The sequence below is a fragment of the Bombina bombina genome, chromosome 9 (assembly GCF_027579735.1).
Source record: "Bombina bombina isolate aBomBom1 chromosome 9, aBomBom1.pri, whole genome shotgun sequence".
NCBI classification, from domain to species: Eukaryota; Metazoa; Chordata; class Amphibia; order Anura; family Bombinatoridae; genus Bombina; species Bombina bombina.
The window spans coordinates 22,139,876-22,153,535 of record NC_069507.1 but is presented as its reverse complement, the minus strand read 5'-3'; the positions used below and the strand labels follow the sequence as shown (position 1 = coordinate 22,153,535).

Below are 13,660 nucleotides of genomic sequence, written 5' to 3'. Positions count from 1 at the left end.
TGAATTTATCCATAAATCAGCAATAACAACCCAGGTAATTCACCAAGAATGGGCCGGCATCTATACTTACATTCTTGCATTTCAAATAAAGATACCAAGAGAATGAAGAAAATTTGATAATAGGAGTAAATTAGAAAGTTGCTTAAAAGTGCATGCTCTATCTGAATCAGGAAAGAAAAAAATTGGGTTCAGTGTCCCTTTAAGAGCCAGCAGTAAACACAAATGCACACTCTGTTGGCTTCATATTATAAACACCTTTAACTTAAAGGGACAGTCTAGTATAAATTAAACTTTCATTATTCAGATAGGACTTTTAATTTTAATCAACTTTACAATTTACTTTTATCATCAAATTTGCTTTTTTTCTCTTGGTATTCTTAGTTTAAACTAAACATAGGTAGGCTCATATGCTAATTTCTAAGCCTTTGAGGGCTGCCTCTTATCACAGGCTTTTTAAATCTCTTTTCAACACAAAGAGACATAAAGTACACGTGGGCCATAGATAACACTGTGTTCAGGCACAGGGGGTTATTTAAGATCTAGCACAATACAATGCTAAATTTAAGACAATAGATAATAAACAGTCACAGTCATGTGATCAGGGGGCTGGAAGAAGGTTCCTAGATACAAGGTTATCACAGAGGTAAAAAGTACATTAATATAACTGTGTTGGTTATGCAAACCTGGGGAATGGGTAATAAAGGGATTAACTATCTTTTAAAACTATAACAATTCTATGGTAGACTGTCCCTTTAACTTTTTATCATGCAAAATATGTTTTCAGTGTCTAGTGAAGAGATTAAAATGTCATATCTATTAGTAATAAGCTGCTGGGCTCTCACCTGGCTCTGTCGATCACAAGGATGGTGCACAGGGTATGGATAGAGGTTCTCAAACTGGTCAGGAGGAAACAGGATACAGCGCTTATAACCTTTAATCTGGGCAAAAAAGTTCTGCTGCTCATCATAGTGCGCCGGAGTCACGTTACCTGCGTATGTAAACAAAAACATGATCTGAAGCACGTACACAGCACACATTCTTCACAATCCTGGTCACACGTTACATAAGGACAAGAAAATCTTTACATAGTGTACAAAACAGACACCCACTGACTACTCTAAGAAGGCCGATATTGTCTGACAAATGGCCAGAAATATAGGATTTGTGTCCCAACTAGTGAGATTCCTTTAGAGCAGGGATTGTTAGTCAGGGTGTCAGAACCCTAAGCTGCGTAAGTAACAGATATTGCTGCGCTACATGAAGGGACATGTTAAAAATATAAAAAAAATTTTTATAGAGCACAGAAAGAGGGGAAAATAAAGTTGAGGTACACTAATGAAACAGAATCTTTAAAGTCGCTAAGTGTTAGAAGTAGTGAAATTTTAAATCAAGCTTTAAAAAACAGATGAGCAGTCCAAACCATCTACTGTTTATATCACACGGAAGGTGCATGTATCCAAACACACGTAAGCACCTATAAAAGCGTGTGCACACTTATGTACAGCAACTAAACACTGGGATCTTTAAGATGTTGGACTTGTTAAGTAGCATGGGAGAAGAGGAGACTAAGACTGAAGACCACATAGGCAGCCCACGGAAGCAGTGACCCCACCAGTCTGGGGCGCCTTCTCTATGGGCTGTGACTTCATCCTCAGCCCCTGAGCTCCCTGCTCAACCCAGCACCGCCCCACCCTCGCTACTCTCCCAGCTGGAAGATGAGTGTCAAATTAACAGTCTGCATTTGCGGTAAGTTTGTACAGGGACGACGTGAGGGTTAGTGTATAAGCAACGCGCTACTTCATAATGTAGAAGGCTTGTATAAGGTACTTTGCTAGGGCCTCTGTGGGAGAGCAGACAGCCGGGGGACAGCAGGTAACCGTGTAAGAACAACGTGGGCTGATGTTGCACAACTCTAAGTAACCTCCGATCACAAATTAGCTGTAACTAACACAACTGTAAGATTTCAGAGAGCTGTGTCATATGTAACAGACAGATGAGTAAAGTTATTTTGAAAAAAAAAAAAAAGCGATTAAAATCACAATCGCAATATTTTAGGTCCAAAATCGTGATTTTCATTTTTAGCCACATCGCTCAGACCTAATACACACACGTACGTATAGCAACAAGACACGTGTATACACACACACAGCACCAATACACACACGTACAGAGCCCACCTATACATGCATGTACACAAACGTATAGCACCTATGCACACACCTATGGCACCTATACACGTTCAGCACATATATCCACACACATACAGCAACTATATATAAGAAAACACAATTACAGAACCAATATATAGCACCACACATACAGCATCTACACTCATGTGCAAAATCTATACACGCGTGCACGCGCACACACGTACGTAAAGTCCCTCAACACACATGTACACACAGCACCTATACACTCATGCGCAAACACATACATAGCATCTATATACGCATGTACACAAACACGTATGTATGGCACCTATACACACAGCTATAGCACCTATACATGTGTGTACATACACATGTACAGCACATATATCCACACACATACAGCATTTACAAACACGCACATGTACGTACATATAGCACCAATAACATGCGTGTAAACACACAGCAACTATACAAACATATTGGCTATTGCTGTAATTCATCCAAGCAAATAACTTACAGGAGACCAGGTGTGCATACTGCAGTTATCCTGAGATTGTCTGTGTATAGGGAAATGCTACAGTGAGTCTCACATGTCACCCCCAGAGGGACAGGAGACCAGGAGTGCATACTGCCGTTATCCTGAGATTGTCTGTGTATAGGGAAATGCTACAGTGAGTCTCACATGTCACCCCCAGAGGGACAGGAGACCAGGAGCTTATACTGCATTTATACTGAGATTGTCTGTGTATAGGGCAATGCTACAGTGAGTCTCACATGTCACCCCCAGAGGGACAGGAGACCAGGAGTGTATACTGCAGTTATACTGAGATTGTCTGCCTGTGTATAGAGCAATGCTACAGTGAGTCTCACGTCACCCCTAGAGGGACAGGAGACCAGGTGTGCATACTGCAGTTATCCTGAGATTGTCTGTGTATAGGGAAATCCTACAGTGAGTCTCTCATGTCACCCCAGAGGGACAAGAGACCAGGAGTGTATACTGTATTTATACTGAGATTGTCTGTGTATAGGGAGATGCTACAGTGAGTCTCATGTGTCACCCCCAGAGGGACAGGAGACCAGGAGTGCATACTGCAGTTATACTGAGATTATCTGTGTATAGGGCAATGCTACAGTGAGTCTCACGTGTCACCCCAGAGGGACAGGAGACCAGGAGTGCATACTGCAGTTATACTGAGATTATCTGTGTATAGGGCAATGCTACAGTGAGTCTCACATGTCACCCCCAGAGGGACAGGAGACCAGGAGTACATACTGCAGTTATCCTGAGATTGTCTGTGTAGAGCAATGCTACAGTGAGTCTCACATGTCACCCCAGAGGGACAGGAGACCAGGAGTACATACTGCAGTTATCCTGAGATTGTCTGTGTATAGGGCAATGCTACAGGGAGTCTCACATGTCACCCCCAGAGGGACAGGAGACCAGGAGTGTATACTGCAGTTATACTGAGATTGTCTGCCTGTGTATAGGGCAATGCTACAGGGAGTCTCACATGTCACCCCCAGAGGGAAAAGAGACCAGGAGTGTATACTGCATTTATACTGAGATTGTCTGTGTATAGGGCAATGCTACAGTGAGTCTCATGCGTCACCCCCAGAGGGACAGGAGACCAGGAGTGCATACTACAGTTATACTAAGATTATCTGTGTATAGGACAATGCTACAATGAGTCTCACGTGTCCCCCCAGAGGGACAGGAGACCAGGAGTACATACTGCAGTTATCCTGAGATTGTCTGTGTATAGGGCAATGCTACAGGGAGTCTCACGTCACCCCCAGACGGACAGGAGACCAGGAGTGTATACTGCAGATATACTGAGATTGTCTGCCTGTGTATAGGGCAATGCTACAGGGAGTCTCACATGTCACTCCCAGAGGGAAGAGAGACCAGGAGTGTATACTGCATTTATACTGAGATTGTCTGTGTATAGGGCAATGCTACAGTGAGTCTCATGTGTTACCCCAGAGGGACAGGAGACCAGGAGTACATGCTGTAGTTATACTGATATTATCTGTGTATAGGGCAATGCTACAGTGAGTCTCACGTGTCACCCCCAGAAGGGCAGGAGACCAGGAATACTGAACTACTGATATTCACCATAGAAATATATTGTTATGTCCTTTCCAGTGCTTTGCAGTTTGTTGGCACTATTTATTAATAATAATCAAATGTAAAGTTTGAGGAATACAGATTTACTTTCTAGATCAGTTCGAGGAACTGCGCACTTACCTTCCATGCCAATCAGCAGTAAGTTTGATGTCAGCTGGCCCCAGCCATGCTTTGCTTGTTGCTTATTGATCCAGTTCCAGTTAAAGCCCAAGAAGTCTACAACTATTTTTCGTCCCACGGTGTCATTCAGGGTCTGCTGTAAGTATAACCTGCACAGCAAGAAACAGGACCGTTACATACAGCACAGTGTCATTGATGGTCTGCAGTAAGTATAACCTGCGCAGCAGAAAAACATAATTTATGTAAGAACTTACCTGATAAATTCATTTCTTTCATATTAGCAAGAGTCCATGAGCTAGTGACGTATGGGATATACATTCCTACCAGGAGGGGCAAAGTTTCCCAAACCTCAAAATGCCTATAAATACACCCCTCACCACACCCACAATTCAGTTTAACGAATAGCCAAGAAGTGGGGTGATAAGAAAAAAAGTGCGAAAGCATATAAAATAAGGAATTGGAATAATTGTGCTTTATACAAAATCATAACCACCACAAAAAAAAGGGCGGGCCTCATGGACTCTTGCTAATATGAAAGAAATGAATTTATCAGGTAAGTTCTTACATAAATTATGTTTTCTTTCATGTAATTAGCAAGAGTCCATGAGCTAGTGACGTATGGGATAATGACTACCCAAGAAGTGGATCTTTCCACACAAGAGTCACTAGAGAGGGAGGGATAAAATAAAGACAGCCAATTCCTGCTGAAAATAATCCACACCCAAAATAAAGTTTAACGAAAAACATAAGCAGAAGATTCAAACTGAAACCGCTGCCTGAAGTACTTTTCTACCAAAAACTGCTTCAGAAGAAGAAAATACATAAAAATGGTAGAATTTAGTAAAAGTATGCAAAGAGGACCAAGTCGCTGCTTTGCAGATCTGGTCAACCGAAGCTTCATTCCTAAACGCCCAGGAAGTAGAAACTGACCTAGTAGAATGAGCTGTAATTCTCTGAGGCGGAGTTTTACCCGACTCAACATAGGCAAGATGAATTAAAGATTTCAACCAAGATGCCAAAGAAATGGCAGAAGCTTTCTGGCCTTTTCTAGAACCGGAAAAGATAACAAATAGACTAGAAGTCTTACGAAAAGATTTCGTAGCTTCAACATAATATTTCAAAGCTCTAACAACATCCAAAGAATGCAACGATTTCTCCTTAGAATTCTTAGGATTAGGACATAATGAAGGAACCACAATTTCTCTACTAATGTTGTTGGAATTCACAACTTTAGGTAAAAATTCAAAAGAAGTTTGCAACACCGCCTTATCCTGATGAAAAATCAGAAAAGGAGACTCACAAGAAAGAGCAGATAATTCAGAAACTCTTCTGGCAGAAGAGATGGCCAAAAGGAACAAAACTTTCCAAGAAAGTAATTTAATGTCCAATGAATGCATAGGTTCAAACGGAGGAGCTTGAAGAGCTCCCAGAACCAAATTCAAACTCCAAGGAGGAGAAATTGACTTAATGACAGGTTTCATACGAACCAAAGCTTGTACAAAACAATGAATATCAGGAAGAATAGCAATCTTTCTGTGAAAAAGAACAGAAAGAGCAGAGATTTGTCCTTTCAAAGAACTTGCGGACAAACCCTTATCTAAACCATCCTGAAGGAACTGTAAAATTCTCGGTATTCTAAAAGAATGCCAGGAAAAATGATGAGAAAGACACCAAGAAATATAAGTCTTCCAGACTCTATAATATATCTCTCGAGATACAGATTTACGAGCCTGTAACATAGTATTAATCACAGAGTCAGAGAAACCTCTTTGACCAAGAATCAAGCGTTCAATCTCCATACCTTTAAATTTAAGGATTTCAGATCCTGATGGAAAAAAGGACCTTGTGACAGAAGGTCTGGTCTTAACGGAAGAGTCCACGGTTGGCAAGAGGCCATCCGGACAAGATCCGCATACCAAAACCTGTGAGGCCATGCCGGAGCTACCAGCAGAACAAACGAGCATTCCTTCAGAATCTTGGAGATTACTCTTGGAAGAAGAACTAGAGGCGGAAAGATATAGGCAGGATGATACTTCCAAGGAAGTGATAATGCATCCACTGCCTCCGCCTGAGGATCCCAGGATCTGGACAGATACCTGGGAAGTTTCTTGTTTAGATGGGACGCCATCAGATCTATTTCTGGAAGTTCCCACATTTGAACAATCTGAAGAAATACCTCTGGGTGAAGAGACCATTCGCCCGGATGCAACGTTTGGCGACTGAGATAATCCGCTTCCCAATTGTCTACACCTGGAATATGAACCGCAGAGATTAGACAGGAGCTGGATTCCGCCCAAACCAAAATTCGAGATACTTCTTTCATAGCCAGAGGACTGTGAGTCCCTCCTTGATGATTGATGTATGCCACAGTTGTGACATTGTCTGTCTGAAAACAAATGAACGATTCTCTCTTCAGAAGAGGCCAAAACTGAAGAGCTCTGAAAATTGCACGGAGTTCCAAAATATTGATCGGTAATCTCACCTCCTGAGATTCCCAAACTCCTTGTGCCGTCAGAGATCCCCACACAGCTCCCCAACCTGTGAGACTTGCATCTGTTGAAATTACAGTCCAGGTCGGAAGCACAAAAGAAGCCCCCTGAATTAAACGATGGTGATCTGTCCACCATGTTAGAGAGTGTCGAACAATTGGTTTTAAAGATATTGAGATATCTTCGTGTAATCCTTGCACCATTGCTTCAGCATACAGAGCTGAAGAGGTCGCATGTGAAAACGAGCAAAGGGGATCGCGTCCGATGCAGCAGTCATAAGACCTAGAATTTCCATGCATAAGGCTACCGAAGGGAATGATTGTGACTGAAGGTTTCGACAAGCTGTAATCAATTTTAAACGTCTCTTGTCTGTTAAAGACAGAGTCATGGACACTGAATCCATCTGGAAACCCAGAAAGGTTACCTTTGTCTGAGGAATCAAAGAACTTTTTGGTAAATTGATCCTCCAACCATGATCTTGAAGAAACAACACAAGTCGATTCGTATGAGATTCTGCTAAATGTAAAGACTGAGCAAGTACCAAGATATCGTCCAAATAAGGAAATACCACAATACCCTGTTCTCTGATTACAGACAGCAGGGCACCGAGAACCTTTGTAAAAATTCTTGGAGCTGTAGCTAGGCCAAACGGCAGAGCCACAAACTGGTAATGCTTGTCTAGGAAAGAGAATCTCAGAAACTGATAGTGATCTGGATGAATCAGAATATGCAGATATGCATCCTGTAAATCTATTGTGGACATATAATTCCCTTGCTGAACAAAAGGTAAGATAGTCCTTACAGTTACCATCTTGAACGTTGGTATCCTTACATAACGATTCAATATTTTTAGATCCAGAACTGGTCTGAAGGAATTCTCCTTCTTTGGTACAATGAAGAGATTTGAATAAAACCCCATCCCCTGTTCCGGAACTGGAACTGGCATAATTACTCCAGTCAACTCTAGATCTGAAACACATTTCAGAAATGCTTGAGCTTTTACTGGATTTGCTGGGACACGGGAAAGAAAAAATCTCTTTGCAGGAGGTCTCAACTTGAAACCAATTCTGTACCCTTCTGAAACAATGCTCTGAATCCAAAGATTGTTAACAGAATTGATCCAAATTTCCTTGAAAAAACGTAACCTGCCCCCTACCAGCTGAGCTGGAATGAGGGCCGCACCTTCATGTGGACTTAGAAGCAGGCTTTGCCTTTCTAGCTGGCTTGGATTTATTCCAGACTGGAGATGGTCTCCAAACTGAAACTGCTCCTGAGGATGAAGGATCAGGCTTTTGTTCTTTGTTGAAACGAAAGGAACGAAAACGATTATTAGCCCTGTTTTTACCTTTAGATTTTTTATCCTGTGGTAAAAAAGTTCCTTTCCCACCAGTAACAGTTGAAATAATGGAATCCAACTGAGAACCAAATAATTTGTTACCCTGGAAAGAAATGGAAAGTAAAGTTGATTTAGAAGCCATATCAGCATTCCAAGTTTTAAGCCATAAAGCTCTTCTAGCTAAAATAGCTAGAGACATAAACCTGACATCAACTCTGATAATATCAAAAATGGCATCACAGATAAAATTATTAGCATGCTGAAGAAGAATAATAATATCATGAGAATCACGAAGTGTTACTTGTTGCGCTAAAGTTTCCAACCAAAAAGTTGAAGCTGCAGCAACATCAGCCAAAGATATAGCAGGTCTAAGAAGATTACCTGAACACAGATAAGCTTTTCTTAGAAAGGACTCCATTTTCCTATCTAGAGGATCCTTAAACGAAGTACCATCTGACGTAGGAATAGTAGTACGTTTAGCAAGGGTAGAAATAGCCCCATCAACTTTAGGGATCTTGTCCCAAAATTCTAATCTGTCAGGCGGCACAGGATATAATTGCTTAAAACGTTTAGAAGGAGTAAATGAATTACCCAAATTATCCCATTCTTTGGAAATTACTGCAGAAATAGCATCAGGGACAGGAAAAACTTCTGGAATAACTACAGGAGTTTTAAAAACCTTATTTAAACGTTTAGATTTAGTATCAAGAGGACCAGAATCCTCTATTTCTAAAACAATTAGGACTTCTTTAAGCAAAGAACGAATAAATTCCATTTTAAATAAATATGAAGATTTATCAGCATCAACCTCTGAGACAGAATCCTCTGAACCAGAGGAATCATCAGAATCAGAATGATGATCAGTTAAAAATTCATCTGTAGGGAGAGAAGTTTTAAAAGATTTTTTATGTTTACTAGAAGGAGAAATAACAGACATAGCCTTCTTTATGGATTCAGAAACAAAATCTCTTATATTATCAGGAACATTCTGCACCTTAGATGTTGAAGGAACTGCAACAGGCAATGGTACTTTACTAAAGGAAATATTATCTGCTTTAACAAGTTTGTCATGACAATCAATACAAACAACAGCTGGAGAAATAGCTACCAAAAGTTTACAGCAGATACACTTAGCTTTGGTAGATTCAGCACTTGACAGCGATTTTCCTGTAGTATCTTCTGACTCAGATGCACCGTGAGACATCTTGCAATATGTAAGAGAAAAAACAACATATATATAAAGCAAAATTGATCAAATTCCTTAAATGACAGTTTCAGGAATGGGAAAAAATGCCAAAGAACAAGCTTCTAGCAACCAGAAGCAATAAAAAATGAGACTTAAATAATGTGGAGACAAGAGTGACGCCCATATTTTTTCGCGCCAAATAAGACGCCCACATTATTTGGCGCCTAAATGCTTTTTGGCGCCAAAAATGACGCCACATTCGGAACGCCGACATTTTTGGCGCAAAATAACGTCAAAAAGTGACGCAACTTCCGGCAACACGTATGACGCCGGAAACGGAAATAGAATTTTTGCGCCAAAAAAGTCCGCGCCAAGAATGACGCAATAAAATGAAGCATTTTCAGCCCCCGCGAGCCTAACAGCCCACAGGGAAAAAGTCAAATTTTAAGGTAAGAAAAATGTTAAATTAAAATGCATTATCCCAAATATGAAACTGACTGTCTGAAAAATAAGGAAAGTTGAACATTCTGAGTCAAGGCAAATAAATGTTTGAATACATATATTTAGAACTTTATAAACAAAGTGCCCAACCATAGCTAGGAGTGTCACAAAAAATAAGATTTACTTACCCCAGGACACTCATCTACATATAGTAGATAGCCAAACCAGTACTGAAACGAGAATCAGCAGAGGTAATGGTATATATAAGAGTATATCGTCGATCTGAAAAGGGAGGTAAGAGATGAATCTCTACGACCGATAACAGAGAACCTATGAAATAGACCCCTTAGAAGGAGATCACTGCATTCAAATAGGCAATACTTCTCACATCCCTCTGACATTCACTGCACGCTGAGAGGAAAACCGGGCTCCAACTTGCTGTGGAGCGCATATCAACGTAGAATCTAGCACAAACTTACTTCACCACCTCCATCGGAGGCAAAGTTTGTAAAACTGAATTGTGGGTGTGGTGAGGGGTGTATTTATAGGCATTTTGAGGTTTGGGAAACTTTGCCCCTCCTGGTAGGAATGTATATCCCATACGTCACTAGCTCATGGACTCTTGCTAATTACATGAAAGAAACAGGACGGTTATATATACAGCACTGTCTCATTAAGGGTCTGTTGTAAGTATAACCTTTCGCAGCAGAAAACAGGACGGTTACATACAGCACTGTCATGGGTGGTCTGCCGTAAGTATAACCTGCGCAGCAGAAAACAGGACGGTTACATACAGCACTGTCATTGATGGTCTGCAGTAAGTATAACCTGCGCAGCAGAAAACAGGACGGTTACATACAGCACAGTGTCATTCAGGGTCTGCAGTAAGTATAACCTGCGATGCAAGAAACAGGACGGTTACATTACATTCATCACTGTGTAATTGATGGTCTGCAGTAAGTATAACCTGCGCAGCAGAAAACAGGACGGTTACATACAGCACTGTGTCATTCAGTGTCTGCTGTAAGTATAACCTGCGCTGCAAGAAACAGGACGGTTACATACAGCACTGTGTCATTCAGGGACTGTAGTAAGTATAACCTGCGCAGCAGAAAACAGGACGGTTACATACAGCACTGTGTCATTCAGTGTCTGCTGTAAGTATAACCTGCGCAGCAGAAAACAGGACGGTTACATACAGCACTGTGTCATTCAGTGTCTGCTGTAAGTATAACCTGCGCAGCAGAAAACAGGACGGTTACATACAGCACTGTCATTGATGGTCTGCAGTAAGTATAACCTGCGCAGCAGAAAACAGGACGGTTACATACAGCACTGTGTCATTCAGTGTCTGCTGTAAGTATAACCTGCGCTGCAAGAAACAGGACGGTTACATACAGCACTGTGTCATTGATGGTCTGCAGTAAGTATAAACTGCACAGCAAGAAACAGGACGGTTACATACAGCACTGTGTCATTGATGGTCTGCAGTAAGTATAACCTGCGCAGCAGAAAAACAGGACAGTTACATGCAGCACTGTGTCATTGATGTTCTGCTGTAAGTATAACCTGCGCAGAAAGAAACAGGACAGTTACATACAGCACTGTGTCATTGATGGTCTGCAGCAAGAAACAGGACGGTTACATACAGCACTGTGTCATTGATGGTCTGCAGTAAGTATAACCTGTGCAGCAAGAAACAGGACAGTTACATACAGCACTGTGTCATTCAGGGTCTGCTGTAAGTATAACCTGTGCAGCAAGAAACAGGACGGTTACATACAGCACTGTGTCATTGATGGTCTGCTGTAAGTATAACCTGTGCAGCAAGTAACAGGACGGTTACATAAAGCACTGTGTCATTGATGGTCTGCTGTAAGTATAACCTGCGCAGCAAGTAACAGGACGGTTACATACAGCACTGTCATTCAGTGTCTGCTGTAAGTATAACCTGCGCAGCAAGAAACAGGACGGTTACATACAGCACTGTGTCATTGATGGTCTGCAGCAAGTATAACCTGTGCAGCAAGAAACAGGACGGTTACATACAGCACTGTGTCATTGATGGTCTGCAGTAAGAATAACCTGCGCAGCAAGAAACAGGACAGTTACATACAGCACTGTGTCATTCAGTGTCTGCTGTAAGTATAACCTGCGCAGCAAGAAACAGGACGGTTACATACAGCACTGTGTCATTGATGGTCTGCAGCAAGTATAACCTGTGCAGCAAGAAACAGGACGGTTACATACAGCACTGTGTCATTGATGGTCTGCAGTAAGAATAACCTGCGCAGCAAGAAACAGGACAGTTACATACAGCACTGTGTCATTGATGGTCTGCAGTAAGTATAACTTGCGCAGCAAGAAACAGGACGGTTACATACAGCACAGTGTCATTGATGGTCTGCAGTAAGTATAACCTGCGCAGCAAGAAACAGGACGGTTACATACAGCACTGTGTCATTGATGGTCTGCAGTAAGTATAACCTGTGCAGCAAGAAACAGGACGGTTATATACAGCACAGTGTCATTGATGGTCTAAAGTAAGTATAACCTGCGCAGCAAGAAACAGGACGGTTACATACAGAACAGTGTCATTCAGGGTCTGCTGTAAGTATAACCTGCGCAGCAAGAAACAGGATGGTTACATACAGCACAGTGTCATTCAGGGTCTGCAGTAAGTATAACCTGCGCAGCAAGAAACAGGACAGTTACATACAGCACTGTGTCATTCAGGGTCTGCAGTAAGTATAACCTGCGCAGCAAGAAACAGGACGGTTACATACAGCACTGTCATTGATGATCTGCAGTAAGTATAACCTGTGCAGCAAGAAACAGGACAGTTACATACAGCACTGTGTCATTCAGGGTCTGCAGTAAGTATAACCTGCGCAGCAAGAAACAGGACGGTTACATACAGCACTGTGTCATTCAGGGTCTGCAGCAAGAAACAGGACGGTTACATACAGCACTGTGTCATTCAGGGTCTGCTGTAAGTATAACCTGTGCAGCAAGAAACAGGACGGTTACATACAGCACTGTGTCATTGATGGTCTGCAGTAAGTATAACCTGCACAGCAAGAAACAGGACGGTTACATACAGCACTGTGTCATTGATGGTCTGCAGCGAGTATAACCTGTGCAGCAAGAAACAGGACGGTTACATACAGCACTGTTTCATTGATGTTCTGCTGTAAGTATAACCTGCGCAGCAAGAAACAGGACGGTTACATACAGCACTGTGTCATTGATGGTCTGCTGTAAGTATAACTAGCACAGCAAGAAACAGGACGGTTACATACAGCACTGTGTCATTGATGGTCTGCTGTAAGTATAACCTGCGCAGCAAGAAACAGGACGGTTACATACAGCACTGTGTCATTGATGGTCTGCTGTAAGTATAACCTGCGCAGCAAGAAACAGGACGGTTACATACAGCACTGTGTCATTGATGGTCTGCTGTAAGTATAACTAGCACAGCAAGAAACAGGACGGTTACATACAGCACTGTGTCATTGATGGTCTGCTGTAAGTATAACCTGCGCAGCAAGAAACAGGACGGTTACATACAGCACTGTCATTCAGTGTCTGCTGTAAGTATAACCTGCGCAGCAAGAAACAGGACGGTTACATACAGCACTGTGTCATTGATGGTCTGCTGTAAGTATAACCTGCGCAGCAAGAAACAGGACGGTTACATACAGCACTGTGTCATTGATGGTCTGCAGTAAATATAACTAGCACAGCAGAAAACAGGACGGTTACATACAGCACTGTGTCATTGATGGTCTGCTGTAAGTATAACCTGCG

At 41.9% G+C, this 13,660-nt stretch overlaps 1 protein-coding gene across 2 annotated transcripts in view; it reads right to left on the bottom strand.

Moving 5' to 3' along the window:
* HIF1AN (hypoxia inducible factor 1 subunit alpha inhibitor) overlaps positions 1 to 13,660 on the bottom strand; it is a 55,279-nt gene that overhangs the window by 17,206 nt on the left and 24,413 nt on the right. For both annotated transcript variants that reach the window (XR_008399258.1, XM_053691948.1), the window contains exons 3-4: positions 4,399 to 4,547; positions 843 to 988 (exon numbers count right to left, since the gene is read on the bottom strand). Coding sequence is in view for 1 of the 2 variants with exons in the window: in XM_053691948.1 (XP_053547923.1) it covers positions 843 to 988; positions 4,399 to 4,547 (295 nt within the window). In the remaining variant the exon portion in view is untranslated. The remainder of the gene's footprint in view (positions 1 to 842; positions 989 to 4,398; positions 4,548 to 13,660) is intronic.